This window comes from Rhinatrema bivittatum, chromosome 4, assembly GCF_901001135.1.
Source record: "Rhinatrema bivittatum chromosome 4, aRhiBiv1.1, whole genome shotgun sequence".
NCBI classification, from domain to species: Eukaryota; Metazoa; Chordata; class Amphibia; order Gymnophiona; family Rhinatrematidae; genus Rhinatrema; species Rhinatrema bivittatum.
Window position 1 is genome coordinate 420,584,418 of NC_042618.1, and position 12,878 is coordinate 420,597,295.

The 12,878-nt window shown below is 45.5% G+C and overlaps 1 protein-coding gene across 6 annotated transcripts in view; it reads left to right on the forward strand.

The window, feature by feature from the left end:
* The window catches only part of PLXNA1 (plexin A1), a 644,822-nt gene that overhangs the window by 407,448 nt on the left and 224,496 nt on the right, over positions 1 to 12,878 (forward strand). For all 6 annotated transcript variants that reach the window (XM_029601328.1, XM_029601329.1, XM_029601330.1 and 3 more), the window contains exon 9: positions 5,484 to 5,598. In XM_029601328.1, coding sequence (XP_029457188.1) covers positions 5,484 to 5,598 — 115 coding nt within the window. The remainder of the gene's footprint in view (positions 1 to 5,483; positions 5,599 to 12,878) is intronic.

The window sequence follows — 12,878 nt, forward strand, 5'->3', positions numbered from 1 at the left end:
CGCACACGCATTCAGAATTTCAGGGATGGCAAGCCAGCACAGCAAGTCTCTCAAGGGGGTGTTTTCCTCACTCGTGGCCTCTTGGCAGGCCCATGGTTTGGGTTTTGATTGACTGCAGCTCGCATTTTTTTTTTTTTTTTACAGTAGTCCTCAATTACTTTATAACTCAAAAAGGTGAGGCAAAGCCAGTTGTGTAAGCTTGACCTTAATGAAGTAACTTAATGCAGCTTGGATCGCTTAAAAAGCCATTTCCATGTTTCTTTTTCATGCTTCTTTTCATTTCTCCCACATCTCCTTTATTTTGTGGTATCCCCCCCCCCCCCCCCCGGCTGTTTTCCTCACCTTAGCAAACCGTACACAATCCCTATAGCAAATCTGGGATTTTTGGTCATTTTATTTTTTTCACTTGTGCTCCTGGAAGTTTTGATTTGTATTTGTGATGTAGGGAGAGCAGTTGTCCAAAGTTTTTTACGCTGTAAATTTGTGTTCATCCCCTTCACAATGTTGTTTGGCATCCTGGACCCACCTGGGAGTGCTGCAGAAGTAGTGCTCACAGCCCAACCCCCCCCCCCTTCCCCCAGAGTTAAGAGGGGGAATGGGAGTTGTGTTCGTTGCTCAAGAGTGACACCTGACAGCTAGGTGCAGGGTCCGTGATTGCAGGGTTCTAGAAGGTGACCTGGCCCGGGATCTTCGCTGCAGGGACCAGACTCCGTAGGTAAGGTATGGGGGAGATATACAAATAGGGGGAAAGTCCTTGGGTAGTTGGGAGTGAAGACTGATCCCAGCCCTGATTCCAACTGAGCTTGGAAGTACAGAGGAGCAGGAGGAAAATGCGGAGTCAAAGACAAGCAAAACTTTGAAAATTCCACTCCCCCGTTTTTCTCCTCCTGGCACTGCTATGAAATGGTGCACGTGCTTCTTTCCATGGAGAAAAGTGAGCAGGGTTAGCTTGGAGGAGGAAAAGCATATGCGAGGATGTCATTTGGTTTTGCATCTGCTCGTGTTTCCACGCTGGCCCACATTTTCGGAAGGAAACTCCGTGGGGAGTTGACTGTTGACATGGAGCTTGCAGGCCACAGGTACAAAGTACTTGTGGGCCTGTGAGCTCTGCAGGTCTCTTGAAAATTATTCCCCTAAATTGCCTACTTAAGTGGGATGGAGCTTCTCACTCGCTTTTCATGCCTGGGGCAAGAGAAGCCAGCACCCAACTCATCTTATCTTTCTTTGCAGGGGACTCGCCCTTCTTACTGGAAAGGCGAGTCCCCTGCTGTGCCCATACTAAGGGCTACTAGGACTCATCATGCCAAGTCTGCATGAGATTCTTCTCCTCACCAGAGCACTGTGCCCATACTAAGGGCTACTAGGACTCATCGTGCCAAGTCTGCAGTGAAAACTCTTTCCCAGAGCGGTCTGGACATTCATTGGGTGGCTGAGAAAAAACAAGCAGAACATTTGGTGAGATTGTAGTGTGACTGTGCACTGAGATCTTTTGGAGCTCCCAGCTTCCCACACCATCCAAGATGGTGTGCCCCAGTAGCAGCAGGAATCCTTGCTGCCTCCCAAGGCTAGAGGAATGTCTTCTCCGAAGTGATCCTTCAGCACCAGTCTTTATGACTTACCAAGGGGCCACCACGGTAGTAGCAAGCAGTTTCTCTCTGTTGCCCAAGATCGTGCGCCATCTTGGTAGCTCATTTCTCCCCAGCTGGCCTTGATGGACAGCAATCTTGAACTTGCTGAGAGCATCACAGTGTTGTGGCCTGAGTCTGAAGGCTGTCCTGTACTTTAGAAGCTCTCTCAACTTTTGGCACAGAATATGAAGGCTGACTTAGTCCTGCCCAACTCCATTCTGCTGCCCCCAGGTGGTCGTTGGCATTCCTCTCACTTCTTTATAACCAGGAATCCTCTCTGCTTATCCTGTGCTTGCTTGAATTTTGTCATGGTTTCCACCACTTTCCCCATGTGCCGTCACCCTTTCTGTGAACAAATATGTCCTGATGTTGCTCCTTGGTCCTGGCTTCTTGGAGCCTCATCCTGACGAGTCATGTCATGTGTTCATCCACTGAAGTCCCTCCTTTTCGCTGGCAAGTACGTTTCAGCGCTTTTGAGTTGGCCTCAGCAAGGTCCTGCACTGTGCAGGAGCTGTCCTGACGTTATCCCCATTTTACCGTGTTGGCAATTGACTGAAACAGGTGGAAAGTTAAAAATGCGCTTGAAACAGGAGCGGTATTGGTTTGGCCCTGTTTTCCACTCACACTCTCTCTTCATCCTTGGGCTTAACCTCTCTGTGCTTGCTCTTTTGTGTGGGTGGGGTGGGGGGGCGAGCAAGGGAGGGACATTGTGAAAATCTGATGGATTATCAAATACAGAGCAGAGTATATACATAGTGACACACAGCCATTAAATATTATTCACCGGAGCTGACAAATGCTTCTTATATTGAAATAGTGAAATTCTTCCATGAGGTCCTTTGGGAAGAAAATTACCTTTCATTATTTTGAAAAGTTTTTTTTTTTTTTTCCCTGCTCAGCAGCTTAGAGCAGACTTGAACAACCATGCTGGAACATTTCAGCATAGGTGGCTTTCTGAAAAAGATTGAAAGTAAAACTTATTTTGCATACTTTATGCTTGTAAACTGCAGTATATACATTTTTACTAAACTAAATCTTTAAATACATGACATGTACATTCTTCTTCTTCTTCTTTTTTTTTTGACTCCTGGTGTATTTTATAGTGCATTATCACACACACACGTAGATGAAAGGAGTTTGCTTCATTCCTCTGCTTCTAAGGACACTTCTCTGACAGACACACCCACAGCATGCCTGGGAATCGCCCCTCACGCTCTTCGCCGTCCGTCCGCAGCTGCTTTAGATGCCTTTGAAACCCCCCACATGCTGTCTTTCTTTCTGGATACACAGTGTGTTTGGCCTAAAGCTTCCTTGGAGCTCCCTCCGAATCCCAGACAGTGGTGGAACTTGTTTCGGGGGGGAGGCCTTTTATCTCCTGGCGATGACAGAGTAACCGTCTCCCAAGACAAAAGAGGTGGGCCTGGCCTGGGTCTGCTTCCCACCAGTGCGCCTTCGCCGCTGTCGAACAAGAGGGGATTGTGCCAGGCTTCCCCTCGGATTGATGCGTATTGATAACAAGGGCTGCGGCGCACCTTGACGATGCCCTGTAATGTTCGACCTTCATTATGAGCCCGCAGAAAGAGGCCCCTGGCGCCTTTTCTTTCCCTGGAACAATAAAGGCTTCAATCCTGCCCGCCGCACAAAAGCGCTGCTAGTTTCTGAAGTACCTTTTTCTGTTCTCTGACATTAAAACTTCAAAGCACAAGTAAAACTCATTAAATCCAATTACTGTAAGCATGTTTTTAACAGATATTAAAAGAAGGCAAAGAGGGACTTGCGCGCACACACACACACACGCACACATACACACAATTTATTGTGAGGGGAAGAAAGCCACAGTGGTGATGAAATGTTAATTTTTCAACCTTTGCATGGCTATAATTTTCATATGAATGCTTTTGAATTAATGCACAGTTTTTCCAGCAATGGGTCCCCTTGTTCTGTTCGGAGAATGGCGCATTTCTTTTCAAACTGCTCACAAAGTCTAATTCACCCCGGTTGAGATAGCAGAAGGATGACGGCCAAGGTCAAGAGACTGAGTGATCCGATAAGAGGCCTGGGCTTGTTGTGAAAGTGTAAGGGTGGAGGGGGAGGGGGGGGGGTGTCTTTGCCTGCTCCCATGTTGTAGTTTACGGCAGCCGTGCACAGTAACATATCAGTAACGCCGTCGACATGCCCAGCTCTGCCTAGAAAAATCCCCTCGTGGAAGGACCATACCATGAAAAGGGCTCATAAAGCAATAGCGCCTCCTACTGCTTGGAAAATGCAAGTCTGCTTTGAGTAGGAGCAGTGGAGATGCTGGGAGAAGAGGGTATGTTGGGTTAGTGTGGAGGGGGGAGGGGGGAGGGGATGAGTTTATTTTTTCTCCAGATCAATAATCCCCATCGGGTGCCATCTGTGATATGAAGGTTGGCAGCATTGATGCGCCATTTCTTTCTGCATTCAGCTCTCCTCTTTTGTTTCCAGATCTTGATTTTTTTTTTTTTTTTAATGGCTCAGGGAAGTTGGAAACCGAGCTTCCGTCAGTGATAAAATGCTGGGTATCAGACTGTAACATGCAGTCTTGATTCGGTCACTTGTGGGAACCTGCATTGTTAGCTGGTGCTACTTGAACTGGAGGCTCAGCTTCAGGTGCAGCCGCGAGGGGGCAGAGAGGAAGAGCACAGCACTCCACCATCTTCCGAAAGCCCGCCGAGATCATTGACTGGAGCTCTTTCGTTTGCAATTAACCGGTCTTTCTCAAAAACTCGCTGGAAATAATTTATTTTATCAGGCGGGTCTGAACACTTTCTTGTTCACGATGGGATCGGGTGGCAGGATGCTAAGAGCCCCCCCCCCCCGCCCCCCTAGTCATACACTATGTCAGGTCTTGGCCAAGAATGGACTATCCTCGGCTCATAGTTCTGACTATATGCTTGATCTTAGCTGACGAAAAGGCCCCGCTACCACCCCAGCCCCTTGAAAGCAGAGGTAAATAATCTGGAGGGCAGGAAGACGTTCTGCTCGACTTGGTCCCATTGAGTGGTGGAGATGAGCTTTGGACCTGGAGTCGGACAGATATCTGCTGCACAAGGACACAAGGATAATCTACTGCACGTGCCTTCTGGGTTTTCAGTGCCGTTCAGAAAATTATTTGCTGGGGTGGAAAAAACAAGCTGAGAAAGTCACAGACATGCTTAGGTGTAGACATGAATGAATGCATATGTGTTTACATGTGCACATGTGTGTACACGCCTAGGTACACAATTAGGTGAAGTACACAGATGTGTGTTTTGGGAATGTTGGCCATCGGGGTGTTACTGTAGAAAGTGGACATTGCTATCCCCTGTCTTGTCTCTCCCTTTTCTCCCCGGATGGTATTTGCCTTGTTGCTAACGGATTGTTCTTACTGTTCACTTTGTGTGTATTTGTTGCAGTACTAGACGTGTGGGATACTAGTCCCTATCTGTGAATGTAAAGACAGATCACCTTTTATTACCCCCCCCCCCCCGACACACACACAAACTTACTTTTCAATGTCATTTGGGGCCATCACATTTTTCTGGCTCTCAGGATGAAGGAACCTCCCTCCTAGTGGCCAAAAAAAATGGTCATTTTTCAAATTTCTTCATCCAGTACGTTCCCTTCCTCTCAATCAATTCAGTGAGAGATTAGTTCTTTTCCCTCTTACGTTGCCCCTTGGAAGGTTGGAAAGCATGCTGTCTGCTGTTCCCTCTGTGGCAGATCCAGCTCTGCAGTATCAGTTTTCTTTGTGTGTACAGGGACGGAGGAGGCATGCTTTCAGACTAGAAGAGCATTTTGCACAGATTCAGGGTTTAATGTGCTGAAATGTGTGCCTCTTCTCTTGTTTTTCAGCTGCCTGTCCTGTGTGAATGGCTCTTTCCCATGTCACTGGTGTAAATACAGACACATCTGCACCCACAATGCTGCAGACTGCTCCTTCCAGGAGGGACGAGTGAACATGTCAGAGGTAAGCCAAAAGTGGGAATTGAATTCTTTGCACAAAGGTCATGTGAATGGGGTTATTTTGCGCTACTAAACATGTTGATATGAGCATTCCAGATTTGCCCACACGAGTAAAATGTCGTGCTGAAGCTAGGACCGTGCCTCTCATCGGTACAAGGAGTTCTGGTGGATGCTCTGGATGGATTTCTTTATAATCTCAATCCATCCCAACCCCTCACCTATCCCTCTGTCCTTCCTTCTTTGTCTCAATCTCAATTGGGCCAATGCAATACAGTGCGCTCTGCTGAGTGCACTGGTTTATCCATGGTTGGACGTGCATTTTGGATGCACGTCCACAACCCCTTATGCAATAAGGGGGTTAGCATGTCCAAAACATACGTCCAACCCTCTGCGAAGCTGGTAGAATTCATCACATGTAAATTTATGTTGATGAAGCTATTAACTATTATCTCACGTTGCAAAAAAAAAAAAAAAATGTGCGTCCGACGTGTACATTTTTACCCTCGGAAATTCACACCTGCCCCGGAGCAGGCGTTAAGTTTTGAGGAGCCAATTGACAGAAAAGCAGAAAATACTGCTTTTCTGTAGTTCCTCCAACTGAATATCATAGCGATGTTAATTCGGAGGAGCGGACAAAGGAGTTAGGTAAAAAAATAAAAATAAATAAATAAAGTGTGCCGGCAGTCAGGTTAGGGAAAGGGACACTCAATTAACGAATGTCCATTTTATTAACCCGTGGCTGTGCCCAGGTTAGGAAAAGGGACGCACGTAAAACGGAGCGTCCGTTTTCCCTAACCCGCTGACGGCCACCTCTCCTGGACGCCCGCTGCCGAGGAGGCACTAGGGGCGCACTATTTCCCCTAGCGCCTCCTTTTTACTGCGGCAGCCCATTTGCATATCGCATCGGGCGCCCCCGGGGAGGTGTATCGGCGCGCGTTAGGAGAGCGGGCGCTCAATCATGAGTGCCTGTTTTCTGCGCGGCGATATGGCATCGGCCTGAATGTGTCTAAGGCTGAGCTTGTTGTGCACCCCCTTTTGCCAGTCCTCCTCTTCTCTTCTCTTCTCTGTCACAGCCCTTGGCACCGCTCTCCTCCCACTCTCTGGTCAATATCCTGCAGTCATATTTGATCCCTTCTTCTGCTTCATGCTGCCTATATCCAATTCCTTATTAGTCTTATTGCTTTTCCTTCGCGCTTTTGACCCTTCCTTTCCTCCCGTTCAGCTCAAACCCTGAGCTGTGCCCTGATCCATTCCTTACCTTAACTTCTGGAGCTCTCTATCTCCCGCACAGATTCTTAGCAGTCCCTACAGAAAGATGTAACAGGGTCCTCAGCTGGGAAATATGTTTACAATTACTGCCCTTCTCACATATGGATGGGGGTAGGAGGGCGTCCTACCCAGTGCTCTCGTTAGTCATCTTTATAGCCTGTTTTAGAGAGGCCTGTGCAGTATGTTTCTAATTTATAAAGGCATCAGAAGGGGTTGAGAACAAAGAGGTTGAGGAATCAATAAGCCGGTGGAAATGAAGCTCTGGTGTGTAGGCCTTTCATATGCTGTGACTGAGCAGGGCATGCTAATTATCTTCATATGTGTGCGTCATTGCGTGTGAAAGCGCTGAGGTCCAGGCTGGGGACGATGCCCTTCATCCACGCACATCTACCATACATCATGTGTAGTCACACAAGACATGGAGGAATACTGAGACACACATGCATGCGCTCACACAAAGCACACACACAGAGACACAAAGGTCTGTATACACAAAGGTAGAGAGAGACCCTGTCAGACACTTGTGCTTAGGCAACACATACATATGGGGCAGCGCACACACCAGCACTACATATAGTTTTAACATTGATTCTGACTGGAGATGTGTGCAGAACCTTGCATGTTTATCCTTCAAAGTAGCCATTTGGCTAGTTGCAGTGTATTGAACATCTTGTAGCCAGTGAAGCGAGTTGCAAACTTCACTTTAGCTTTTTATTAATGGCCTGGAAGTTTTGAACTGGGCTCTGCTGAAGCTTTGGTCCCGTAAACCTTCATTCACAGCTACCTAGGGGATTTTCCTCTCGTTTTAGCCTCCCCACCATCGAACCTGTCGTTGTGGTAACAGTCTCCTGCCAGGGATCTCAGACAGTGGCCTCTTCTGCAGCCTGCTGTGTATGTGCGCTTCCTGTGTCTGGCAGATAGGTGTCGCTGCTGAGCGATGGCTGGGATTCCCTTTTTCCAGGGAAGCAGGGAAGGTGCTGCCTCTGCCGCATCCAGAGCTGGCCCAAGAAGCAGAGGCCAGACTGGGGACTGGAGAGCGGATCTCCAGCACGGCTGCCTGCAACGCTAGCACTGAGCCCCATTTTTACTTTAATTCCTCCCTTACCTTCTGAGAGGAGTCCAGTTTATACCTGATAGTCAAGGTCTCTGGTGCTCCTGCTCTGACGTTTTCCCAAGGATTGATCAACAATGTGTGAGTCTCTTGCACAGGGAGAAAGTGCAGGGAAAAATTAAACCCTATTAACTATTTTTTTTTTTTTACTGCTAAATTTATATCTCTTCTATTTTGCTTAAAGGATAAAAATTACTCTTTGCAGGAGAATATAGATCTTTCTTTATTAATTAGATGATATATCATCCTGACTGGGAAGCCGAAACTGTTGCTCTGATTTGCTTTCCTCCAGCAATTAGAGGAGAGCAGCGGACATAATGAGGCTTTTTAAATAAAATATTAATCCTTGGATTAGACACACATCACACAGTTGTACTGACATCCAAATTTACGTGCTCTCTACTTATGTTTCTTTCTCGCCCAGCGCTGTAAAGCACAAACAGGGATTTCAAAATGAAATTCATGCATGTTGTTGGCTGGCCCCGCCCCATTCCTAATCCCACCCACTTGTGGTAGGGGTAATACTACTTGGGTGGTGAAGCAGCATGGGCACTTTTATCCATAGAAGAGAAGGGCAGTTTTCAGCCACCATCTGGATAACTGATAAATGCTTATTACTATTATAATTATATATTTAACATGACTGCCATCCCATTAAATATTATCTTAGCAGTTTACAAAATAATAGTATGATAATAAATTACAGGCAACAAAGTAAAGAAAATACAAAATTACATGATAAAATAATCAAGTAATAAAAGTAAAACTAACAAAAATAAGAGCAATAATCATTTTTTAAAAACATTCAATAGGAATCAAATTAAACTAAGAATGTAATAACGACAGGCTTAGGTATTAGTAAAGTCAACTGGCCAGTTGATTACATGTCATAGTCTTGGTAAAATCGTATGGAACATGGTCCTCATATGGCCATGGCCCCCAATGTATCTAAACCTTTCTTTGCATTGTGTTTTGAGCCACGTATTGGTTAGTAATGTTGTAAAAGCCTTTCCCCTACCTAACCGAGATCAGATAATACCGCAGTCTTTGTCAGATGCCTAAGCCCCTCCCTGGATTCCTGAACACCCCCCAGCACTATACTGACTCCATTTCTAGTTAGGTCAGTTGCCCCAACTGAATTATGATGGCAATGCCAAAATCCTTTCTTTCTTTTCCTAGAATAACATAGTAATGACGGCTGATGGTAGATAAATACCAAGTGGTCCATCCAGTCTGCCCAACAAGTTGCTCAAGGTAGTAACTGCTGCTCCATGTAGGTTATCCCCATGCCTTCTGTTAAGGGTAGTAACTGCTGTTTCATGTAGGTTAACCCAATGCCTTCTGCTAAGGGTAGTAGCTGCCGCTCCATACAAGTTACCCCCATGCACCCCTTTCTTCATTTCCAACATCTTGCCTCTAGAGATGCCCAGTGTTTTATCTCATACCCTTTTGAATTCATTTGTTGTTTTCATCTTTACCACCTCTTCCGGGAGGATATTCCAAGCATCCACCATCCTCTCTGTGAAGAAATATTTTTTGATGTTGATTCTGAGTCATCCCCCCTGGATTCTTATACTAAGAATCTGCCTGCAAGCTGAGGATCCCAGGAGGCATTTGACAGGAATCCATGTGTACAGTATGTATGCTCAATTCATGCCACACACATGTGTGTGGCATGAATTGAGTGTTAAATATTTTATCTAGTACTTGAGTGTGGGAGGTGGGTAATTGTTCCTCTGTCTCTGTTTGGTCCTGTGTGACCTACTATCCCATCTCTCTGTTGGTGTGTATTATGCAAGTTGCTGCTTTCCTATTGTAGCTTGAGGGGTTCTTACCTCACGGACAGGCAGTGAGGGGTATTTTGTGATTCTCAATGAATTTGTTCCAGATTTCAGAGACTCTCATGCCCTTAGCTGTTTATGGTATACCTGCCTGTGCTTTTGTTATGACATTTGTCTTCCCAGCCACTCCAGGCTTTTGATTCTTTTAAGCACATTGAATAGGTCAACACTCTTTTTATGCCAAATAATTAAGAAAGAAACTGAACAGACAAAATTACCTGGCAGAGTCAGAATTTTGGAGGAAGGGATGGGGCTATGTGTGTGTAAAATTATTCAGCTGTTGACGGGAACTCCAAGGATTAAACTGAAAGCTATACTTTTAATTTTGCAAGTTTTCGAGTCTCTGTGCCACTTATCGCGTGTGTGTATACTTTTGTCCTCTCTACAATCCAAGAGTTTTCCTTCCTAATGACCCAAACAACTATAGAGATCCTGTAAAACGTATCCATTTTTGCTATGAACAGTAGTTTCAGTATATTCCTTGCTGATCTTCTCTCATGAAAATGGATGAACACTGGCCTGCAGTCACTCAAGTGCTGGAGAACCAAAATGAATCTTAAGATCCATTCCTGCAGCAGTTGCTCACTGATTGGTTTTTACATCTCATTTTGTTCTTTGCTCAATAATTTGGTGTGTATAGTTATGACACCCGGAACGTATACTGTTGAATCTTGGCAAGTTTTGGTTTTCCTATGTATAGATTTAAAAGGAAAGTTCACTTTCATCTCATTGGGATGGTTCGTTTCAGTTTCCCTGCCAATGACATCACCATTGAAACAGCTGTGCTTCTACGTTGAAATCTTCGGCTCAATGTGCGGCAGCGGTGAAAAAAGCAAATAGAATGCTAGAAATGATCCAAAAAGGAATGGATAATTAAATGCACCTTGAGTATTGTCTGCAGTGCTGGTCGCCCCATCTCAGAAAAGATATAGCTGAACTAGAAAAGGTGCAGAGAAGGGGAAACAAAATAATAAAGGGGATGTTACGGCTTCCCTGTGATGCGAGGCCTCACAGGTTAGGGCTCTTCAACTGAGAGGGAACACGATAGAAGCTTATATAATCGTTAGGTGGGTAGAATGGGTAAAGAGGGGACAGTTTTTAACCCTTTCAAATAATACTAAAATAAGAGGACACTCCAAGAACCTGATAACCAGTGGTTTTAAAACAAATCGTAGGAAGCACTTTTTCACACAACGCACAAATCAAGCTGTGAAATCTGTTGCCAGAGGCAACTAACATAGCAGGATTTGAACAGGTTTCTGAAGGAAAAGTCCTGGGAGTGAGATACAAGGAAATAGATCAGCTATTGGTGACCTGCCAGCTACTTGTGACCTGGACTGGCCACTGTTGGAGACAGGATGCTGGGCTCGATGGACTTTGGTCTGACCCAGCGTGGTGGTACATTTTCTTCTAATGTACACTCACCGACATATCCACGTACCTGGTATTTTGGTGCTGTTGCTACAGGTTTCATTCCTAGGTCTCCTTTCTTTCTTTTTGATCAAATAATTTTAATATTTTGTTTATTTTATTTGCTTATTTAGCTCAGGCCTCTTCACTGCTAGCTCAAGGTGGGTTATATTCAGGTACTGTAGGTATTTCTCTGTCCCCAGAGGGGCTTACAATTGTATCCATCAGTTGTGGGCAAACCATATCCGGCTTTTATTTTCGTCACATCCCCTGATTCTAATAGTTTCTCCTCCGAGGACGCTCTTCAGTGGTTCATGCTGTCTCCCAAAATTTAGAGGAACCCAGTAGTGCAGCTTCCTGACAGTCTTGTGCTGTGCAGCTGCCGAGCCCTAGGGACAGAGGGGGTAAGGTGTGGGGGAGAGACGATCCCTCCCACTTTCATTTTTCTCAGCATTGTCTATTTTCAGCATGGTCAAACGTAAGCCGGACTATGAGTCACCCCCTATGCTTAGGTGGGGAGTACCGCATGAGAAATTATATTTACTAATATGATTTATCTTTGGGTTTGGAGCCTGAGTGGGGGATGAGACCGCGTCCCAATCACCTTGATACCGCTATTCTGTGCCCTTCCCAAACAACCTCTCACTTGTGGCACTGCAGACCCAGATAAAATCATCACACCAGGAAAAAAAAATCCCCCAAGTAATTAAACAGTTTTACTAGTTATTATGGGAGTACACAGTAAATCCAACCAGAACATTAACTGGGAAAAGTACAGTAATGAAGTATAATATAAATTTGCAGTTTTTTCTTATTTAAATCAAGCAATGCAAAAATAACACTGGGTATGGCCTGTTAGCCAGGGCAACCAACATACACTCGTGTGGATAAGAAAAAAAAATTAAAGGAACGCTAATAGAGAAAGATAGGGGGGAGGGGGGGGGGGGAAGCAGTGACGTACACAGCTTTCAAAAATTGTCTTTACCCTGAGTACTAAAAAACTGGGGGTGGAGGAACAGATCCACCATGTTACCAGTTTGTAAAGGGTGCACCCTGCCCCAAACACACAATTGTGTGGGAAAAAAAATCAAGAAAATGAAGAAGTCCCTCTTGATAGCAGAGCTGGTTGGATGACAAACCAAATAGAGAAGCACTGGAGTGTGTAAAGGGTCTCTCTCCTGAGGAGCTTCCCCAAATGGTTTACTTGGTAGTAAACAGAAAGCAGGCCTGGTTTCAGTCTCTTACAGAAAGACCAAAGTCCACCAGTTTTTCTTTCCCAGCAAGGGTTTATGGTTGACTTTGGCTTAAAGGCTGAAGCGATTAAGATGAGATACTGAATTTGTTGCAAAAGGCAAGGAAATAAACCTTCTCCCTCCTCTGCTAAAATACTCTCTGTGCAAAATTTAGGGCCAGATTTTATAACATGCGTGCGGGCATAGATTTGTTTGCACAACCTGGCGCGAACAAATCTACGCCCGATTTTGTAACATGCGCTCGCAGCCGCGCACGTGTTATAAAATCCAGGGTCAGCGCGCGCAAGGAAGTGCACAATTGTGCAACTTGCACGCGCCGAGCAGTCTTCCTCTATTCCCCTGCACCTTCCCCTCCCTTCCCCTATCTAACCCACCCCAAAGCCCTAACTAACCCCCCTCC